The following is a 17,903-nucleotide window of genomic DNA, read 5'->3' as shown; positions in this document are numbered from 1 at the left end:
AGCTGTTGGCCAGGAGTCCGAAGTTCATGAGTCAGTGCATATTAAATAAAGTGTCTTTAACAAGAAACACATAAAAAAGATTATGTATTGATTGGTTGATGAAAATGTGACCAGAAACACACAGGAATGTAACTTTGCATTTCCCCTGGGAAAGGTCCAGTGTTTGCTAATTCATGGATACTTTATGGAATGTTACTACCACAGAGGACCAGGATCACCTGTACATTGTTATGTGATGAGGAAAGAAAGCACGATTTTTGAAAAGCAGGTTGTATGCAGGGGTGCAGTTCCATCTGGTGATGGAGTCAAGATAACAGAAGAAGACTCACTCATGGGGGTTATGCTGCCCGGGCTCTGGTCTGAGTGCTGTACTCACGCCGCGTGACTGCCTTCATAGCTGCCAGAGAGATCAGCACTGTCATATGCTTTTCTCAGATAAAGAGAGAGGCTCAGAGGGTCTCTGTCCCACAGCTAGTAAAGAGCAAGGCAGGACTTGGGACCAAGGCTTGTTATTAAAGTTGGGAGGGACCATAGAAATTAATGTGTGCCCTGGTCCATTTCACGGATGCAGGTAGAAAAAAATGAGACATGGCATTGTCTTCAGCTGAGTAGCTGGTGAATAGCAGAATAAGCATTTTGCTGCAGTCTCCAAATCCAGGGTCAGTTCTACCCCATCCAGACAAGGAAGGAAAGTGCTGCTGATTTGGGGTCTGGCAGACTCCAGGGTGTTTGGGTCTCCACCCAGGCAGCCCCAGCTGTCAGCTTGCTTGGAACTGCCCCACTCCAAGTGAGACCTCATCATGTTTACAAACTGGTTTCTTTTCTCTTTGTGCAGGTTTTGCCTCTGAGGAAGCTCGGTCACCATGAATGCACATGAGTTCCGCAGGAGAGGGAAGGAGATGGTGGATTACGTGGCTGACTACTTGGAAGGCATCGAGGGGCGCCAGGTGTACCCCGATGTGGAGCCTGGCTACCTGCGCCCCCTGCTCCCCACCGCTGCCCCCCAGGAGCCAGAAACATTTGAGGACATCATTAAGGACGTCGAGAAGATCATCATGCCAGGGGTAAGCCCGTACCCAAGATCGGAAAACAGGAGGGCTAGTGCTAATTTAATGTTGATACTTACTGGGTGCCAGGCAATTCATATGAATTATTTCGCGTAATCCTCACAACCATTTCCTTGGATAGAAACTTTTTTATTTCTATTTTATAACTGAGGCAACTGAAGCCCAGAGAGGTTGGGTGATCAGCCTAAGGTCGCACAGCTAGTAAGTGATGGAGCCAGGATTACAACCCAGATCGTGTGGGCTCCAAAGGCAATGCTTTCCCCCCAGCCCCGCAGTTTGTCACCGAACCAACTTGGGTCCACTCACCCACATGCAGTAAAGCCGATCTACTGACACCAGGTTGTGGTGAAGGAAAGTGCAGCGTTTACTGCAGGTGCCAAGCAAAGAGTCCTGGACAGCTAATGCTCAGAAACCCCGAGCTCCCCGATGGGTTTCAGCAGAGCATTTTTAAGGCCAGGTAAGGGAGGGCAGTCCAGGGTTAAGTCATCAGCTGGTGCACAGTTCTCTGATTGGTTGATGGTGAGGTAATGGGGCAGGGTTACAGGGGTTACAGTATCAATCCTCAGGTGCCAGTAGGTCTGGGGGCTATGTGCTCATGGTCATCAGGTAGTTAATTTTTTCCATTTGGTGAGGGTTTTAGCATTGGTAAAACAACTCAGGAAATATGTGCATCAGATACTGTTATCTGGGTACTTCAGAGAGGAGCCACAGCAGAGGACATGGGGGAGGGGTCTGTCCCGGGAAGGCCCCATGGGGTCCTGCTCTCTTACAAGGTTAGACCCTTGCCCTGAGACCCTGGTAGGTGAGAGAGTCGTCACATGACTGTTGAGGAAATGAACCCCTGGAGGCTGGTTTCAAGTAAGTTAATTGCTCCAAATAAAGCACACTCTTACTATTTTGTGTTCAGCAGAGGGGAGATCACACGTGTGGAAGAAATGTTTCCTTTATTTTATTTGAGAGTGGGCTGTGTGCTGCTGCGTCCTCTTTGAGGCCAGTGCGCCTCGGTGTGGGGTGTGCCAGGGGCCGCAGACAGGAGTGGGGAGGACCCACGACAGTTGTCCCCCCGAGAGTCACTTGGAGGGGAGCAGACAGCTCCAGTTCAAAGGAAACTCCACTGCGGCTTCATGCTTGCGCGGTGAGATGTTCCCTGCCCAGGACTCGCCTAAAAGCACGTTCACTGCTGTGGCAGGAGAGGTCCCAGACCCTCAGCCTCACCTCTCATCTGCAGTCAGGACCTCGGGGCCTGGGATCTCAGGACCCGGGGCTCAGGGTGCAGAGCCCCTGCCCACGGGGCGCTGGGCCTCCGGCCTCAGCTCCCTGATAGGTCCCTCAAGCCCAGGGCGCCTCCCCTCCCTCGTCCTCCCTGGAGTTCCCGTGACATTTGTGCTTTGAACGGAGCACAGGATTCCAGTTCTCGCCTGCCAGGAGGTTGTCTGTGCAAACACGAGAAGCCGCGCAGCATCAAATCCCTCCCAGGAGGGTGGTTAAATGTCAGGCCCCGGGCTGTCCTGGCTCTTCTGCAGCTGCAAACACCACCCCTAGCATCTCGGACAGCGCGTCCACTTCTCACGGGGCTGAGGCTGGGCGTCCCAGGTCAGGGTTCCTGCAGATTCCCCTCCTGGGGGCTTCTCATCCTGGCCTCTCCTCCCTGCGGGGGTGAGGTTAGGGGGGCCCACCCTCACCGTCTCACCCTACCCATCACCTCCCAAAGGCCCCAGCCCCGGGGACATCGCACAGGGTTAGGGCTTCAACACAGGAATTTGGGGACACACACTACAGACTGTGACGGGGGGCGCAGGGAGACTGTGGAACCCAGAAGCTTTGCTCCATTAGCAGGGAAGGGATTGTACGGGAGAGTGAGGGGGCAGCAGTAAGGCGGCTAAAGAAACCTCAAAAATCAGGCCTCTTTTTTTTTTTTTTTTTTTGATATAGACTATTTTTTGGAGTACTTTCAGGAAAAACAATCTCGTAACAGGAAGAGATGGGGCCTCGGGGCAGCCCCCTCACTGACACGTGCTCCTGGCCAGGATTTAAAGCAGGGTTGTTCTGAGAGACTTGGTTGGCCATGGCAAACCCAGCGCCCTGGGTCCCCTGCCCGCGGGGCCGGCCTCCCTGGCCCCGAGTGACCGCCATGTCCCGTACAGGTGACCCACTGGCACAGCCCGTACTTCTTCGCCTACTTCCCCACGGCCAGCTCGTACCCGGCCATGCTCGCGGACATGCTGTGTGGGGCTATCGGCTGCATCGGCTTCTCCTGGGTGAGTGTCGGCAGGGGCGCCCTGGGGGTCCTGCACGGGGACGTGGAGCCAGGACTCAGCCGGCGAGCAGGTGGCGGTGCCCCCGCAGGAGGGAGGTGGGCTCAGCCCTGGAGGGGGGACCTCATGAGGGCATTCGGGGAAACAGAGGCGGAGTGATGTCCACATGCAAAAGCCGGTTCTGCACAGCGGTGTGTTTAGAGGTACTTGGCTTGCATTCAAACCGCAGCCACGGCCCTGGAGCTTCTGCAGCCCCAGTATGTCTCCCAAGCAAAACAGGGATCTCTGTACAATCTGCAGTTTGAGAAACACTTCTGCCCTCGTCCCATCCCCTCTGTTCTCGGCCACGCCTGCCGTCCTGAGAGAGACCCCAGCCCAGCATAATGGGAAAGAGTCCTGCCTTCCCAAATACAGGGCGCTCGGAAGGAGGGCTGCTTGCTGACTGTGCCCGGGACCCCAGGGCTGCCCACACCCTGGGACTTCTCCCCAGGCCAGGGTCTGCTCTTGGCCTTTTGGGTCCAGAGTGCCTGCCTACTTGCTTGTGCCTTGGGGCCAAGCAGACTCATGACTCCTGCCTGAGGCCTGCAGGAGATGTGGGTTCCTGAACGCATGAGCAGAGTTGCCCGCTGCCCCTGCCCCCAGTTGCCCACCTCCACCCCCCACTGCTCCTCTTTAGCCTGGGGTCTGCAGCTGCTGACGGAGTGGGCCTCGGCGCCCCAAGGAGCAGGGTTGGAGGGTCACCCCTGGGTCCTGCTGCAGTTCTCAGCGGAGAGCAGCCTGGGGCCGCCCTGTGTGGCCTCGGGGACCTTCCTTTGTCTGGGCTGAGCACACCCTCCCCTAAAGGACATTCCTTACATTAGACACCACAGCAGATTCCACTCAGCTCTGCCCCTCCAGAGCCATCCAGGGTGATGATAGCATCTTTCCAACTATGTCTGTTCTTCCCGAGGACAGTCTGATGGTCTGGGGCCTTGGAGGGCTCCCTTGCTGTCTCTAAGGTGTGCTGGCCGAGCCCCGGGTTCTGGACAGCGAGGAAGGCCCCCGTGCCTGGAGCCGGGCTCGGCCAGGATGGAGTGGGACCCTCCGGGTGGGGCTGACCAGCAGTGCATGGGGAGCTGGAGAGCACTCGGACCACCACAGCGAGACCCACATGGACGGGGAGGTCCGTCCACCCTCAGGCGGAGTCTGGGGCCAACCCGCCCCCGCCCGAGCGCAAGGAGAGCCATCCCCAGAGCGTGGGAGGCAGGATCAGAGACCTGAGGGGTCTCCCGGGGCTGCACCTCCTCGACGCAGCCCATCTCACTCCTCCCACTGGGGCTGCAGACCAGGGTCCACCAGTGAGCCTTTCTGGCTCCTTCTGTAAACAGATGGCTGAGTGAGCTCCCTGTGGGTGCCCAGTGCGGCTGGGGAGCAGGTCATCGCGATGGTCAGTGCCCTTCTGCCCAACCATCCTCCCCGAGTCACCGTCAAAGAGCATGTGTGACACTTTCTGGGGGCATTTGAACAGCGTCTTGGATTGGGAGATTTTAGTCTGGGTGGGATTCAGCGGAAGATTTTCAGCAAGACCTGGGCCCTTGCTATGGTCCCAGCCCCTAGAGGTTTCTGTTGGAGAAGCGTGGGGTGATGTCAGAGTCAGAGGTGACATCACCAGGGACCCGTGCCTACGGGTGGGGCATGTAGAGACATGCAAACCCCTGCAGGCAGTGACCTTGTACTTCCAGTGGCCGACCTGGGCCCCGGGGATTGTGGCTCCTTCCATGCTTCTCCAGGTGCCGGGGTCGGGGGGTGGAGCAGAAGGTCATGTGCGCCGCTCTCAGCACTAAGTCCCCCCCGTGGTCCTCGGTGATGCCTTGGGGTTGCTGGGGGGAGGAGTCCAGCCTCTGCCGCTGCTGCTCCGGGAAATCTGTGATGGGAGAGCCCACCTTCAAAGGGGTTCCCACCCAGGGATAGGCCTTTTGAAAATGTTGAGAGCTTTTCGCTAAATCAATCCATCAAAGGGAGGGGAGTAAGGAAGCCTACCTGTTTGTCACTCCGCTGGACCCCAAGCTGGCGGGAAGCTGAGGGCGGCCAGCCTACGGCTCACCCTCGCCTCCCGCCCACAGGCCGCCAGCCCGGCGTGCACAGAGCTGGAAACAGTGATGATGGATTGGCTGGGGAAGATGCTGCAGCTGCCCGGGGTGTTCTTGGCTGGAGAAGCTGGAGAAGGGGGCGGGGTGATCCAGGTAAGGCACAGAGGGCGGGGGTCCCACCCCCGGGGTGCGTGGGCTCCCAGAAGGCGGACAGCAGCAGGTGGGCAAGAGCCCCTTGAGCTTCCTGTGTCCTCGTGTTTCTTCTGGAGAATAAGCAGAGCTGAGCCTCAGGAAAGCTCTGGATCTGGATTTGGATCCCTGAGCCAGGCCCCTCTTTAGGGTGGGCAGAATTGTGGCCATCGCTTGGCTGGTGCATAGCAATAAAAACAACCGTGGAGGTTTGCGTGGTTCCCCATTGCCCGCCAATGTGCTGGAGCACTTCCCAGGCCTGAACTCACTTAATTCTCACAACGCTATGATTAGGGGCCGTATTAAGATTCCCATTTTACAGGTGAGGAAACTAAGGCTCAGAGCAGTCAGGGAACTTGCCCATCGGTTCCCAGCTGGTAAGTTCTAGAGCCAGGGTCTGAGCCTACACCCGTGTGACCACCACTCAGGGCCATCCTCAGTGGCAGCTGTGACCACCTGCTGCAGAGGCTACTAGAAATGGCTGCACCTATGGGAACCCACCGTTCACCTAAAGATGCTGCCTTTTCTATGTGCTGATTTAATTCATTCTTCACCTGACACGTACCTTTGAGCGCGACTACGTGCCAGAGGGCCCATCAGGGGATAGGACACGTACAATGACAGTCACAGTGGAGCATCTGCGGCACAAATGCCACTAAGAAAACTTGGACTTCTTGGCTTTCTTCTTTTCCAGCAGGGAAGAGGGATATTCCTAAACCCACCGCCCTCCCAGGGAAAGCAACCTTTACTTTGGAGAAAAAGGAATTTCCTTTTTCAGACACCGTCTTCTCTCTGAGAATCTGTCACGGCAGTTGTGATTCTGTCCACTCAACGATGAGAACTGAGGCTCGGATGCCTCAGTGTGAGGTCACCTGCTGGAGTGGCCAAATGTGACAGGATGCGAGCACCAGCCTCCAGGCCCGAGGCTGCTCAACCGACCAGGGTTTTTAAACTCCTATGTGTTAATTTTCTGACAAACCTATTATCTTAACAGTTCTGCAGGTCGGGAGCCTGATGTGGATCTTACTGGGCTACAATCAGGGTTGACAGCTTGGAGGTTCTGTCCTTGCCTTTTCTAGTTTCTAGAAGTTTCCCGCATTCCTGGGCCATGGCACCTCCTCCGTCTTCAAGGTGGCTGTGTTCCATCTCTCTGACCCTTCTTTCATGGCCACCTCTCCCTCTGACCACAGATGAGAAAGGTTCTTCATGTTTCAGGATGCATGAGATTAGATCAGGTCCATGCAGATAATCCAAGATAATCCCCCCTCCCCTCCTGTCAAGGTTCTTAAGTTAATCACATTGGCAAGGTCCCTCTTCCTTGTAAGGTAGAGAGTCACAGCTTCCAGGATGAAAGCATGACATCTTTGGGAGGCCTTATTCTCCCAAACACAGCCAGTACGGCTCAGGGTCAGGGAGAGAGTCTTCCTCTACCCCAACAGATTCAGATTCAACAAGTCTTAGGCGGGCCCAGGAATTAGCATTCTAACCTGCATGTCAGGTGATTCTGATGCAGAGATGCTGACACGCACTTTGATAAATAAGCCCTGTGCTGTGACCCATGGCTGAGTTCTCTGTGACCCACGGCCTATTTACTCTCTCAAAGTAAATCTTTTGTCAGACCTCTTTCTTATGTTTATGGTGGGATGCCTGAGGTGATGATGGGTAGTGACACGTCAGCATAGGGCAGGTGTTAGTGGTAGACAGGTTTTTCGTAAGGGGTATGACATAGGTTGGTTCAGCTGGAGTCCTGGCTAGCGTGCTCGGATTCATAAAAGCGATGGTCAGGAGAAAGGTTTTGATAATGAAGTTGGCTGTGTATCATTCTGGCATGTAGGGATTATGGAATGCTCCCAGGATTAGGATGGCTGTGAAGATGTTTATGATGATGATATTGGCAGATTCTCTAGGAAAAACAGGGCAAATGGGCCTGCGGCATGGTCCCTGCTGAAGCCGGAGAAGAATTCTCCCTCTGTCAGATCGATTGGGGCCCGGTGGTTTCTGCCAGCGTGGAGATAAATCACATCATGGCTCCAGGTCGGGCTGGGGAGATCAGTCACAGATGCTCCTGCGTAATGATTATGCTTGAGAGCGTCACCGATCTGTTTATTAGGAGGACTGATAAGAGGGTAACTGCTGTGTCACCTCATAAGAATCAGCCCCACTCCCTCTGTCCCCTCCTACCTCACCTCTTTGGTTACAGCACTTTCCCTCCTCCATCAGCGATTCTGAGTGGGGCTCATGAAAATGAAGCATTAGCCATGGGTAAGCAAAGTTTCCATACGATGCTGTGAACGGGACCTAGACGTAGCGGCAACAATGATTTTTCTCACAACTGCAAACATTTCAGCCACCCTGGACGGTTTTCCGCTGGTCAGAGGCGATGCAGCCTGGGCAACCTTGGAAAAACCACACACAAAGATTTGAGTTCTCCGCTGCTTCCAGCTTTAGGGAGGGGACTGCTGTACGTGGCCCCCCTCCACACCCCCGCACCCACCCCCCGTCAGTCAGCTGCATCTCACCTCACAGTGGGGAGGGGTTCCAGTCCCCAGCACGTGGGTCCTGATGCTCTGGGGCTCCGCTGCCAATAGAGAGCAGAGCCCGGCTGTGGACAGAACAGGAGGTGGCCATAGTAAGAGCAAGAGAGGGGCTGTGACGGGGGCCTTGGTGTTGAATTCTGTTCGACTCAGTTCCGGGCCTGGGGGTGATCTGGATAGTTCACGACAACCTGGACCCTTGCAGTAAACTTACTTTTTCTTTGTAATTCCACGCATTTTGCCAAGATCTAGTTTTTCCATTTGTGCTGTTCATCTTGACCCAAGCCCCCAGTATCTGGGAAGCCCTGTTAATCCGAGACTCAGCTTTTCCCTCACCTGGGGATATTTTAGTCATTGCCTCTGGGCCACTTCACTCTGTTTTTCAGGAACTTCCATTTTTCACGGATTGGGTACCTCTTCCATAATTTCTAGCTTTCTTTTTTGTCATTTTCTCTTATGTATTTTTTGGGGACTTTCTCATGGTTTTTTCTACATCATCATCTCCATTTTCCACACTGCCAATTGATTGCCTTCGATGTCAATTTTGGTTCCGTTATTCCACTCGAAAGTATCATCCCCTTCCTACCTATGAAAACTAGACATCCATTAGAAAAGTGGAAGAGATGCAGAAACATTTAGAGGCAGCTTCCTCCCAGTGTTATTTTAATACCTATGTGTGTGTGTGTGTGTGTGTGTGTGTGTGTACATATATGTGTACATAATATAAACAAAACTGGGATAATGCAACACGTCATACAGATTTTCTGTGTGGTGTTTTGCTTACTGTTTTATTGTGAGCATTTCCCATTGTTTAAATAGTCTTTGAGAATATTATTAGTGCATGATTTTCTATGATGTGTCACAATTTATATAAATAGGAGATACAGTATATATACTGTGTCACATCTTTCACTCTTACACATCACATTTCAAAGGACGCCCTTTAGGGTGAAGGTTAACGGTCTCCTAAGAAGTTCTTCAGCTTTCTGCTGGGGCTCCCCTGGCTGAGTCCATATTCACCACACATGCTCCACCAAAGATCAAAACCAAACAAAAAAAAAAAGTTTTTCTGGGTCACTGGAGATTACAACTACAATAATTTCACATTCAATTCTTTTCAGCAGCCCAAGCTGATTCCTCTAGTTTGATACTTCTCAAAAATCTTAACAACTACCCCGTCAATCAAGGTGTGCGTATTCTAATAATAGCTACTTTGTATTGCACACCCACTCTGAGCTAGGCTGTGTTTTAGCTTTATTTCTTGTGTTTAATGCACAAGAAATGTGCTCATTTTTCAACCTCCAAATATTTATCAGGCTTGATTGGATTATCAACAACCTTTTTCATAGATGAGGAAACCGAGGCCCAGGAACGTCACGCGTGGGACCCAAGGGCACGAGCTATTTAGAGGCAAGGCTGGTGCACATGTGAGCTGGACCCACGAGTGTTCCACCAGCCTGTCCCTGACCCTTTGCTTGGGTGAGTGGGCAGAGGTGGGCATGCTGCCATGGGCTCCATCTTTAAATTATCTTTTCTTTGAAAGACAATCCAATTTTCCAGAAACAGCAGAAGCCCCGGCATTTGGTTATAGGAATAATTCTGACATCACTCAGCCCAGGATTCAGTTCAATCCCCCTTGGAGCCCACCCACCCAGTATGAGGCAGGAATCCCGCCCTTCCCACTGACAAGGCTGATTGTCTGTAATTTGCGAGGTCCTGGAGCGCCTGAGCCTGTTGACAGCCGGGGGGCCTGGATGGGGGGATGCGGAGGGCGGGGGGTGGGGGGACCCTCAGAGGCATAATCACAGCTGCTGGGCGTCGGCACCGTGACGGGCGTCTGCATCAAACGGCAAATCATCCTTTGATCTGGACAAACGGGGCCATGAAAATGGTCTCTTAATTGGGTTTGAAAGCTCTCTTGGAAGAAAAGCCCATTTCCCGCCGTGTATGGGGTGACACTTGAAAACCCAGAAGATGAAAGGACATTTCTGCTCGCAGCATTCACAGCCGAGCGGCCGCGCTCACCGCATTTCTTTCTGCCTCTTAGCGGCTTTGCCATGGCAACCTTTGTCTGAGGCAGGAAAGCAAAGGTATCATTACTGCTCTGCTCCTACCTCGGCCCAGATCTGCTTCCAGCAGAGGCCTGGAGACCCGCTCATTCTCCTGTCCCGGTCACCAAGCCACACTGGCCGCCCCGAGCCATGACACTTATGGGTGCCTGGCTGACAGTTATTTCACTGGGCAATTTTTTCTTTGTTTGTTTCGAGTTTTATTTTCAATTCTTCTTGTCAACACATCTCCTTAATGCTGACTATATTTAGTGAAACTTCCTTTAGAAGTGTGTAATGACCCTTTCAGCTATAATTATCCCTGTTAATATTTTTTTTTAATATTTTTAAATTCCACATATATGTGATACCATGCGGTATTTGTTTTGCTCTGTCTAGCTTATTTCACTTAGCATAATTCCCTCTAGGTTTATTCATGTTCCAGGTTTATCCATGACAAGTTTTCCTCTTTTTTTGTTAAGGCTGAAAAATATATATGAATATATATATATATATATATATATATGTATATATATATATATATATATATATCACATTTTCTTTACTCTTTTTTTTATTTTTAAATTTTTATTGGAGTATAGTTGATTTACACTGTTATGGTAGTTTCTGCTGTACAGCAAAGTGAATCAGTTATACATACACCTATATCCACTCTTTTTTAGATTCTTTTCCCATATACGTTATCACAGAGTACTGAGTAGAGTTTATTTACAGTAGGTTCTTATTAGTTATCTATTTTATGTATACTAGTGTGTATGTGTCAATCCCAATCTCCCAGTTTATCCCTCCCTCCCTTCCCCCGCCTTGTAACCATAAGTTTGTTTTCTACCTCTGTGACTCTATTTCTGTTTTGTAAGTAAGTTCATTTGTACCCTCTTTTTTTGGATTCCACATATAAGTGATCATTGGGCATTTTTTTGAAAAAGCACTTTTTGTTGCCTGGAGAAGGGGAGTTTTCTTTCAAGACATGGACAGAGCCCAGAGGAAAACCCACAATGAACTGCCGTGGAGATCCAAGCCTTTCCTTAGAGTGTGGTTCAAAGGAGCATGGACACTGGGGGGGGGGGGGTGATGAGAGATCCAAGCCTTCAGACAGAGGGTGGCATTGAGGGGGAGCTGCACTCACACAGGAGTCGGTGGGGGGGGGGGTGTCGAGGATTCCCCTCCCGGGAGCCATGCCTTTCAATGAGCTTTGCACGTCCCACGTCCAGGGAGAATGAAGGAGACAGTGGATAGGCCCTGACACACAAGATGGGGACACAGGAGGAAAGCAGCCACGCGGGGGGATGTGGGAGGTCCAGTACCTGCCCTCGGGGAGCTCGGATCTCCTGCCACAGCTGCTTTAGCTTTGCCAGCTGTTTCTCTAACTGGATCTAAAACTGCACGGTCTAAATCCGTATCTAAAATCATTACCAGTGAAAATGCGACCTGAAGAAAATGTAAAACCTATTTTAGAGGCTGAATTGAGAAGACTACATATGTGTATATATGAGCTCATGCATTAGAGCTACACAGCTGTACAGAACTGTGAGTGAATGTCTTTATCTTCCTGAAGGATATAAGTTGGCTTAAAAGAAAAAGTAAAATCATCGAAACAGTACAAATAAATAAATAAATAAATAATAGGAAATCAGGATCAATGAAAGGGGGAGAAAATATTACCAAGAGAGGTTAACCTCTTTATTTTATTGTATATTTCTCTGTAAAACTCTAAAATCTTTTTTTAAATAGATCTTTATTGGAGTATAATTGCTTCACAATACTGTGTTAGTTTCTGTTGTACAACAAAGTGAATCAGCCATTCGGTATTTGTTTTTCTCTTTCTGACTTACTTCACTCTGTATGACAGAACCTAGGTCCATCCACCTCACTACAAATAACTCAATTTCGTTCCTTTTTATGGCTGAGTAATATTCCATTGTATATATGTGCCACATCTTCTGTATCCATTCATCTGTCGATGGACACTTAGGTTGCTTCCATGACCTGGCTATTGTAAATAGTGCTGCAATGAACATTGTGGTACATGACTCTTTGAATTATGGTTTCCTCAGGGTGTATGCCCAGTAGTGGTATTGCTGGGTCATATGGTAGTTCTATTTTTAGTTTTTTAAGGAACCTCCATACTGTTCTCCATAGTGATTGTATCAATTTACATTCCCACCAACAATGCAAAAGGGTTCCCTTTTCTCCACACCCTCTCCAGCATTTACTGTTTGTAGATTTTTTGATAATGGCCATTCTGACCTGTGTGAGGTGATACCTCATTGTACTTTTGACTTGCATTTCTCTAATGATTAGTGATGTTGAGCATCCTTTCATGTGTTTGTTGGCAATCTGTATATCTTCTTTGGAGAAATGTCTATTTAGGTCTTCTGCCCATTTTTGGATTGGGTTGTTAGCTTTTTTTAATATTGAGCTGCATGAACTGTTTATATATTTTGGAGATTAATCCTCTCTCCATTTTTTCATTTGAAGATATTTTCTCCCATTCTGGGGGTTGTCTTTTCATCTTGTTTATGGTTATCTTTGCTGTGCAAAAGCTTTTAAGTTTAATTAGGTCACATTTGTTTATTTTTGTTTTTATTTCCATTACTCTAAGAGGTGGGTCAAAAAAGATCTTGCTGTGGTTTATGTCAGAGTGTTTTTCCTATGTTTTCCTCTAAGAGTTTTATAGTGTCTCGTCTTACATTTAGGTCTTTAATCCATTTTGAATTTATTTTTGTGTATGGTGTTAGGTAGTGTTCTAATTTCATTTTTTTACATGTAGCTGTCCAGTTTTCCGAGCACCACTTATTAAAGAAGCTGTCTTTTCTCCATTGTATGTTCTTGCCTCCTTTGTCATAAATTGGGTGACCATATGTGTGTGGGTTTATCTCTGGGCTTTTTATCCTGTACCATTGATCTATAGTTCTGTTTTTGTGCCAGTACCATACTGTCTTGATTATTGTACGTTTGTAGTATAGTTTGAAGTCGGGGAGCCTGATTCCTCCAGCTCTGTCTTTCTTTCTCAATATTGCTTTGGCTATTTGGGGTCTATTGTGTTTCCATACAAATTGTAAAATTTTTGTTCTAATTCTGTGAAGAATGCCACTGGTAGTTTGATAGGGATTGCACTGAATCTGTAGATTGCTTTGGGTAGTATAGTCATTTTCACAATACTGATTCTTCCAATCCAAGAGCATGGTATATTTCTCCATCTATTTATGTCATCTTTGATTTCTTTCATCGATGTTTTATAGTTTTCTGAGTACAAGTCTTTTGCCTCCTTAGGTAGGTTTATTCCTGGGTATTTTATTCTTTTTGTTGCAATGGTAAATGGGAGTGTTTCCTTAATTTCTCTTTCAGATTTGTCATTGTTAGTTGTTATAGGAATGCCAGAGATTTCTGTGCATTAATTTTGTATCCTGCAACCTTACCAAATTCATTGGTTAGTTCTAGGTGTTTTCTGGTGGCATCTTTAGGATTGCCTATGTATAGTATCATGTCATCTGCAAACAGTGACAGTTTTACTTCTTTTCCAATTTGTATTCCTTTTATTTCTTTTTCTTCTCTGATTGCTGTGGTTAGGACTTGCAAAACTATGTTGAATAAGAGTGGTTAGAGTGGACATCCTTGTCTTGTTCCTGATCTTAGTGGAAATACTTTCAACTTTTCACCATGAGTATGATGTTGGCTGTGGGTTTGTCATATATGGCCTTTATTATGTTGAGCTATGTTCCCTTTATGCCCATTTTCTGGAGAGTTTTTTTCATAAATGGGTGTTGAATTTTGTCGAAAGCTTTTTCTGCATCTATTGAGATGATCATATGGTTTTTATTCCTTACTTTGTTAATATGGTGTATCACACTGATTGATTTGCATATACTGAAGAATCCTTGCGTCTCTGTGATAAATCCCACTTGATCATGGTGTGTGATCCTTTTAATACGTTGTTGGATTCTGTTTGCTGATATTTTGTTCAGTGTTTTCGCATCTTTCTTCATCAGTGATATTGGTCTATAATTTTCTTTTTTTGTGATATCTTTTTCTGGTTTTGGTATCAGGGTGATTGTGGCATCATAGAATGAATTTGGGAGTGTTCCCCCCTCTGCAATTTTTGGGAAGAGCTTGAGAAGGATCTGTGTTAGCTCCTCTCTAAATATTTGATAGAATTTGCCTGTGAAGCCATCTCGTCCTGGACTTTTGTTTGTTGGAATATTTTTAATTACAGTTTTAATTTCATTACTTGTGATAGATCTGTTTATATTTTCTAATTCTTCCTGGTTCAGTCTTGGAAAATTGTACCTTTCCAAGAATTTGTGCATTTCTTTGTGGTTGTCCATTTTATAGACATATAGTTGTTTGTAGTAGTCTCTTATAATCCTTTGTATTTCTGCAGTGTCAGTTGTGATTTCTCCTTTTTCATTTCTACTTTTATTGATTTGTGTCATCTCCCTTTTTTTCTTGATGAGTCTGGCTAAGGGTTTATCAATTTTGTTTATCTTCTCAAAGAACCAGCTTTTAGTTTTATTGATCTTTGCTATTGTTTTCTTCGTTTCTATTTCATTTACTTCTGCTCTGATCTTTATGATTTCTTTCCTTCTACTGACTTTGGGTTTTCTTTGTGCTTCTTTCTCTAGTTGCTTTAGGTGTAGACCCTACACCTAAAGCAACTAGAGGTTGTTTATTTGCGAGTTTTCTTGTTTCTAGAGGTGAGATTGAATTGATATAAACTTGTCTCTTAGAACTGCTTTTGCTGCGTCCCATAGGTTTTGGGTCCTTGTGTTTTCATTGTCATTTGTTTCTAAGTATTTTTAATTTCTTCTTTGATTTCTTCAGTGATCTCTCAGTTACTTAGTAGCACACTGTTTGGCTTCCATGTATTTGTGGTTTTTACAATTTTTTTTCTTGTGATCAATTTCCAATCTCATAGCACTGTGGTCAGAAAAGATGATTGATATGATTTCAATTTTCTTAAATTTTCCGAGGCTTGATTTGTGACCCAAGATGTGATCTATTCTGGAGAATGTTCCCTGTGCACTTGAGAAGAACGTGTATTCTGCCACTTTATGTGCAATGTTCTATAAATATCAATTGAATCTATCTGGTCTATTGTGTCATTTAAAGCTTGTGTTTCCTTATTTGTTTTCTGTTTGGATGATCTGTCCATTGGTGTAAGTGGGGTGTTAAAGTCCCCTACTATCATTGTGTTACTGTTGATTTCCCCTTCCATGGTTGTTAGCATTTGCCTTATGTATTGAGGTGCTCCTATGTTGGGTCCATAAACATTTATAATTGTTATAGCATCTTCTTGGATTGATCTCTTGATCATTATGTAGTGTCCTTCCTTATCTCTTGTAACTGTCTTCATTTTAAAGTCTATTATATCTGATACGAGTATTGCTACTCCAGTTTTCTTTTGATTTCCATTTGCATGGAACATCTTGTTCCATCCCTTCACTTTCAGTCTGTATGTGTCCCTAGGTCTGAAGTGGGTCTCTTGTAGACAGCATATATAGTCTTGTTTTTGTATCCATTCAGCCAGTCTGTGTCTTTTGGTTGGGGCATTTAATCCATTTACATTCAAGGTTACTATTGATATGTATGTTCCTATTACAATTTTCTTAATTGTTTTGGGTTTGTTTTTGTGGGTCTTTTTCTTCTCTTGTGTTTTCTGCCCAGAGAAGTTTCTTTAGCATTTGCTGTAAAGCTGGTTTGGTGGTGCTGAATTCTCTTAGCTTTTGCTTGTCTGTAAAGCTTTTGATTTCTCCGTCGAATCTGAATGAGATACTTGCTCGGTACAGTAATCTTGGTTGTAGGTTTTTCTCTTTCATCACTTTAAGTATATCCTGCCACTCCTTTCTGGCCTGCAGACTTTCTGCTGAAAAATCAGCTGATAACCTTATAGGGATTCCTTTGTGTGTTATTTTTTGTTTTTCCCTTCCTGCTTTTACTATTTTTTCTTTGAATTTAATTTTTGTTAGTTTGATTAATATGTGTCTTTGTGTGTTTCTCCAAGGGTTTATCCTGTATGGGACCCTCTGTGCTTCCAGAACTTGGGTGACTATTTCCTTTCCCATGTTAGGGAAGTTTTCCACTATAATACTTCAGATATTTTCTCAGACCCTTTTTTTTTCTCTTCTTCTTCTGGGACCTCTATAATTTGAATGTTGGTGCATTTAGTATTGTCCAAGAGGTCTCTGAGATTGTCTTCAATTTTTTTCATTCTTTTTTCTTTATTCTGCTCCTTGGAAGTTATTTCCGCCATTTTGTCTTCCAGCTCACTTATTCGTTCTTCTGCCTCAGTTATTCTTTTATTGATTCCTTCTAGTGTATTTTTTCATTTCAGTTATTGTGTTGTTCATCTCTGTTTGTTTGTTCTTTAGTTCTTCTAGATCTTTGTTAAACATTTCTTGTATTTTCTCAGTCTGTGCCTCCATTCTATTTCTGAGATTCTGGATCATCTTTACTATCATTACTCTGAATTCTTTTTCAGGTAGATTGCCTATTTCATCTTCATTTTTTTGATCTTGTAGGTTTTTACCTTGCTCCTTCATCTGTGACATATTTTTTTTCTGTCTCATTTTTTTTTTCCTTATTTTTATGAGTGGGGTTGTGTTCCTGTCTTACCGGTTGTTTGGCCTGAGGCTTCCAACACTGAATTTTGTAGGCTGTTGGGTAGAGCTGGGTCTTGGTGCTGAGATGAGAACCTCTTGGAGACTGCACTCTGATGGGGTCTGAGGTTCTCTTTTAGTCCAGTGGTTTGGACTAGGAGCTTCCACCACAGGACCTTCAGCCCGACCCCTGGCTCGTGAACCAAGATCCCACAAGCTGTGCAAGGGTGACCAAAAAAAAAAAAAAAAGAGAGAGGAGAATGATAACAAAGTAAAACATAAAATTAGACTAGGAAACTAACAGGTATGTTAGAAAAAAATAAAAATAAAAATATAGATGAAACAACAACTGAAGGTAAAACAGAACCACGGTAGTAAAAAAAGAAGAGAATAAAAGGTGGAAAAGGCCTTGACTGTGGAGGGTGGGGCCTATGCTTAGGACCCACAGGGCTGGAAAAGGCCGGGGGGATGGGGGCTTAGGCTCAACAGAACAGAAGGGGCCCAGGCCTGCCTCCAGCCTCTGCTCTCAGAGGGCAGGGGACCCCACCTGGGAGCCCAGCAGGCTTCCTGGTTCGAGTGGACATGGCAATCACCCTCCGCTCCTGCTCCTCTGGTCCTGGAGGGCCCCTCCCATCTGCCTCTCCTGATCTCCCTGGCCTCCCTCCTATGCCCCCAGGACCCACATGGCCTGGAGGGGGCTTTGGAGGGTGGGGGACCAGCCTGGGAGCTCAGCAGGCTCCTTGAGCCTGAGTGGGCGGGGCAAACGCCCTCGGCTCCTCTCCCTCTCCTCCCGGTGGCCCCTCCCACCTGCCTCTCCTGTTCTCTCCTGGCCTCCCTCCTACGTCCCCAGGACCAATCCAGCCCGGAGGGGACCTCTGAGGGCGTGGGACCTGGTCCAAGAGCCAAGCAGACTTCCCCGGCCGATTGGGCAGGGAAAAAGCTGGGTGCACTCCCCCCTGATCTGAGCCCCCCGAGGGTCCCTCCAGGCATGGGAACCCCTCCCCCCCTCAGCCACCCCTCAGGGGCAGTGGTCCTGTCCAGCCTCCACTTCTCCTCCCCCCTCAGTCCCCCCACGTCCTACTGGTTCCCTTGGGGGTTCTGCCTGTCTCCTTGGGCATCGGGGT

At 47.4% G+C, this 17,903-nt stretch overlaps 1 protein-coding gene across 2 annotated transcripts in view; it reads left to right on the top strand.

Annotated features, from left to right (window-relative positions):
- DDC (dopa decarboxylase) overlaps positions 1-17,903 on the top strand; it is an 82,604-nt gene that overhangs the window by 19,261 nt on the left and 45,440 nt on the right. For both annotated transcript variants that reach the window (XM_082400526.1, XM_082400527.1), the window contains exons 2-4: positions 836-1,064; positions 3,212-3,325; positions 5,425-5,544. In XM_082400526.1, coding sequence (XP_082256652.1) covers positions 864-1,064; positions 3,212-3,325; positions 5,425-5,544 — 435 coding nt within the window. In that variant the 5' untranslated portion in view covers positions 836-863. The remainder of the gene's footprint in view (positions 1-835; positions 1,065-3,211; positions 3,326-5,424; positions 5,545-17,903) is intronic.

The sequence above is a fragment of the Balaenoptera borealis genome (assembly GCF_965194805.1).
Source record: "Balaenoptera borealis genome assembly, chromosome: 7".
Classification (NCBI taxonomy): Eukaryota; Metazoa; Chordata; class Mammalia; order Artiodactyla; family Balaenopteridae; genus Balaenoptera; species Balaenoptera borealis.
Note: the sequence above shows the minus strand (reverse complement) of the source record. Positions and strands in the feature narration are given on the sequence as shown.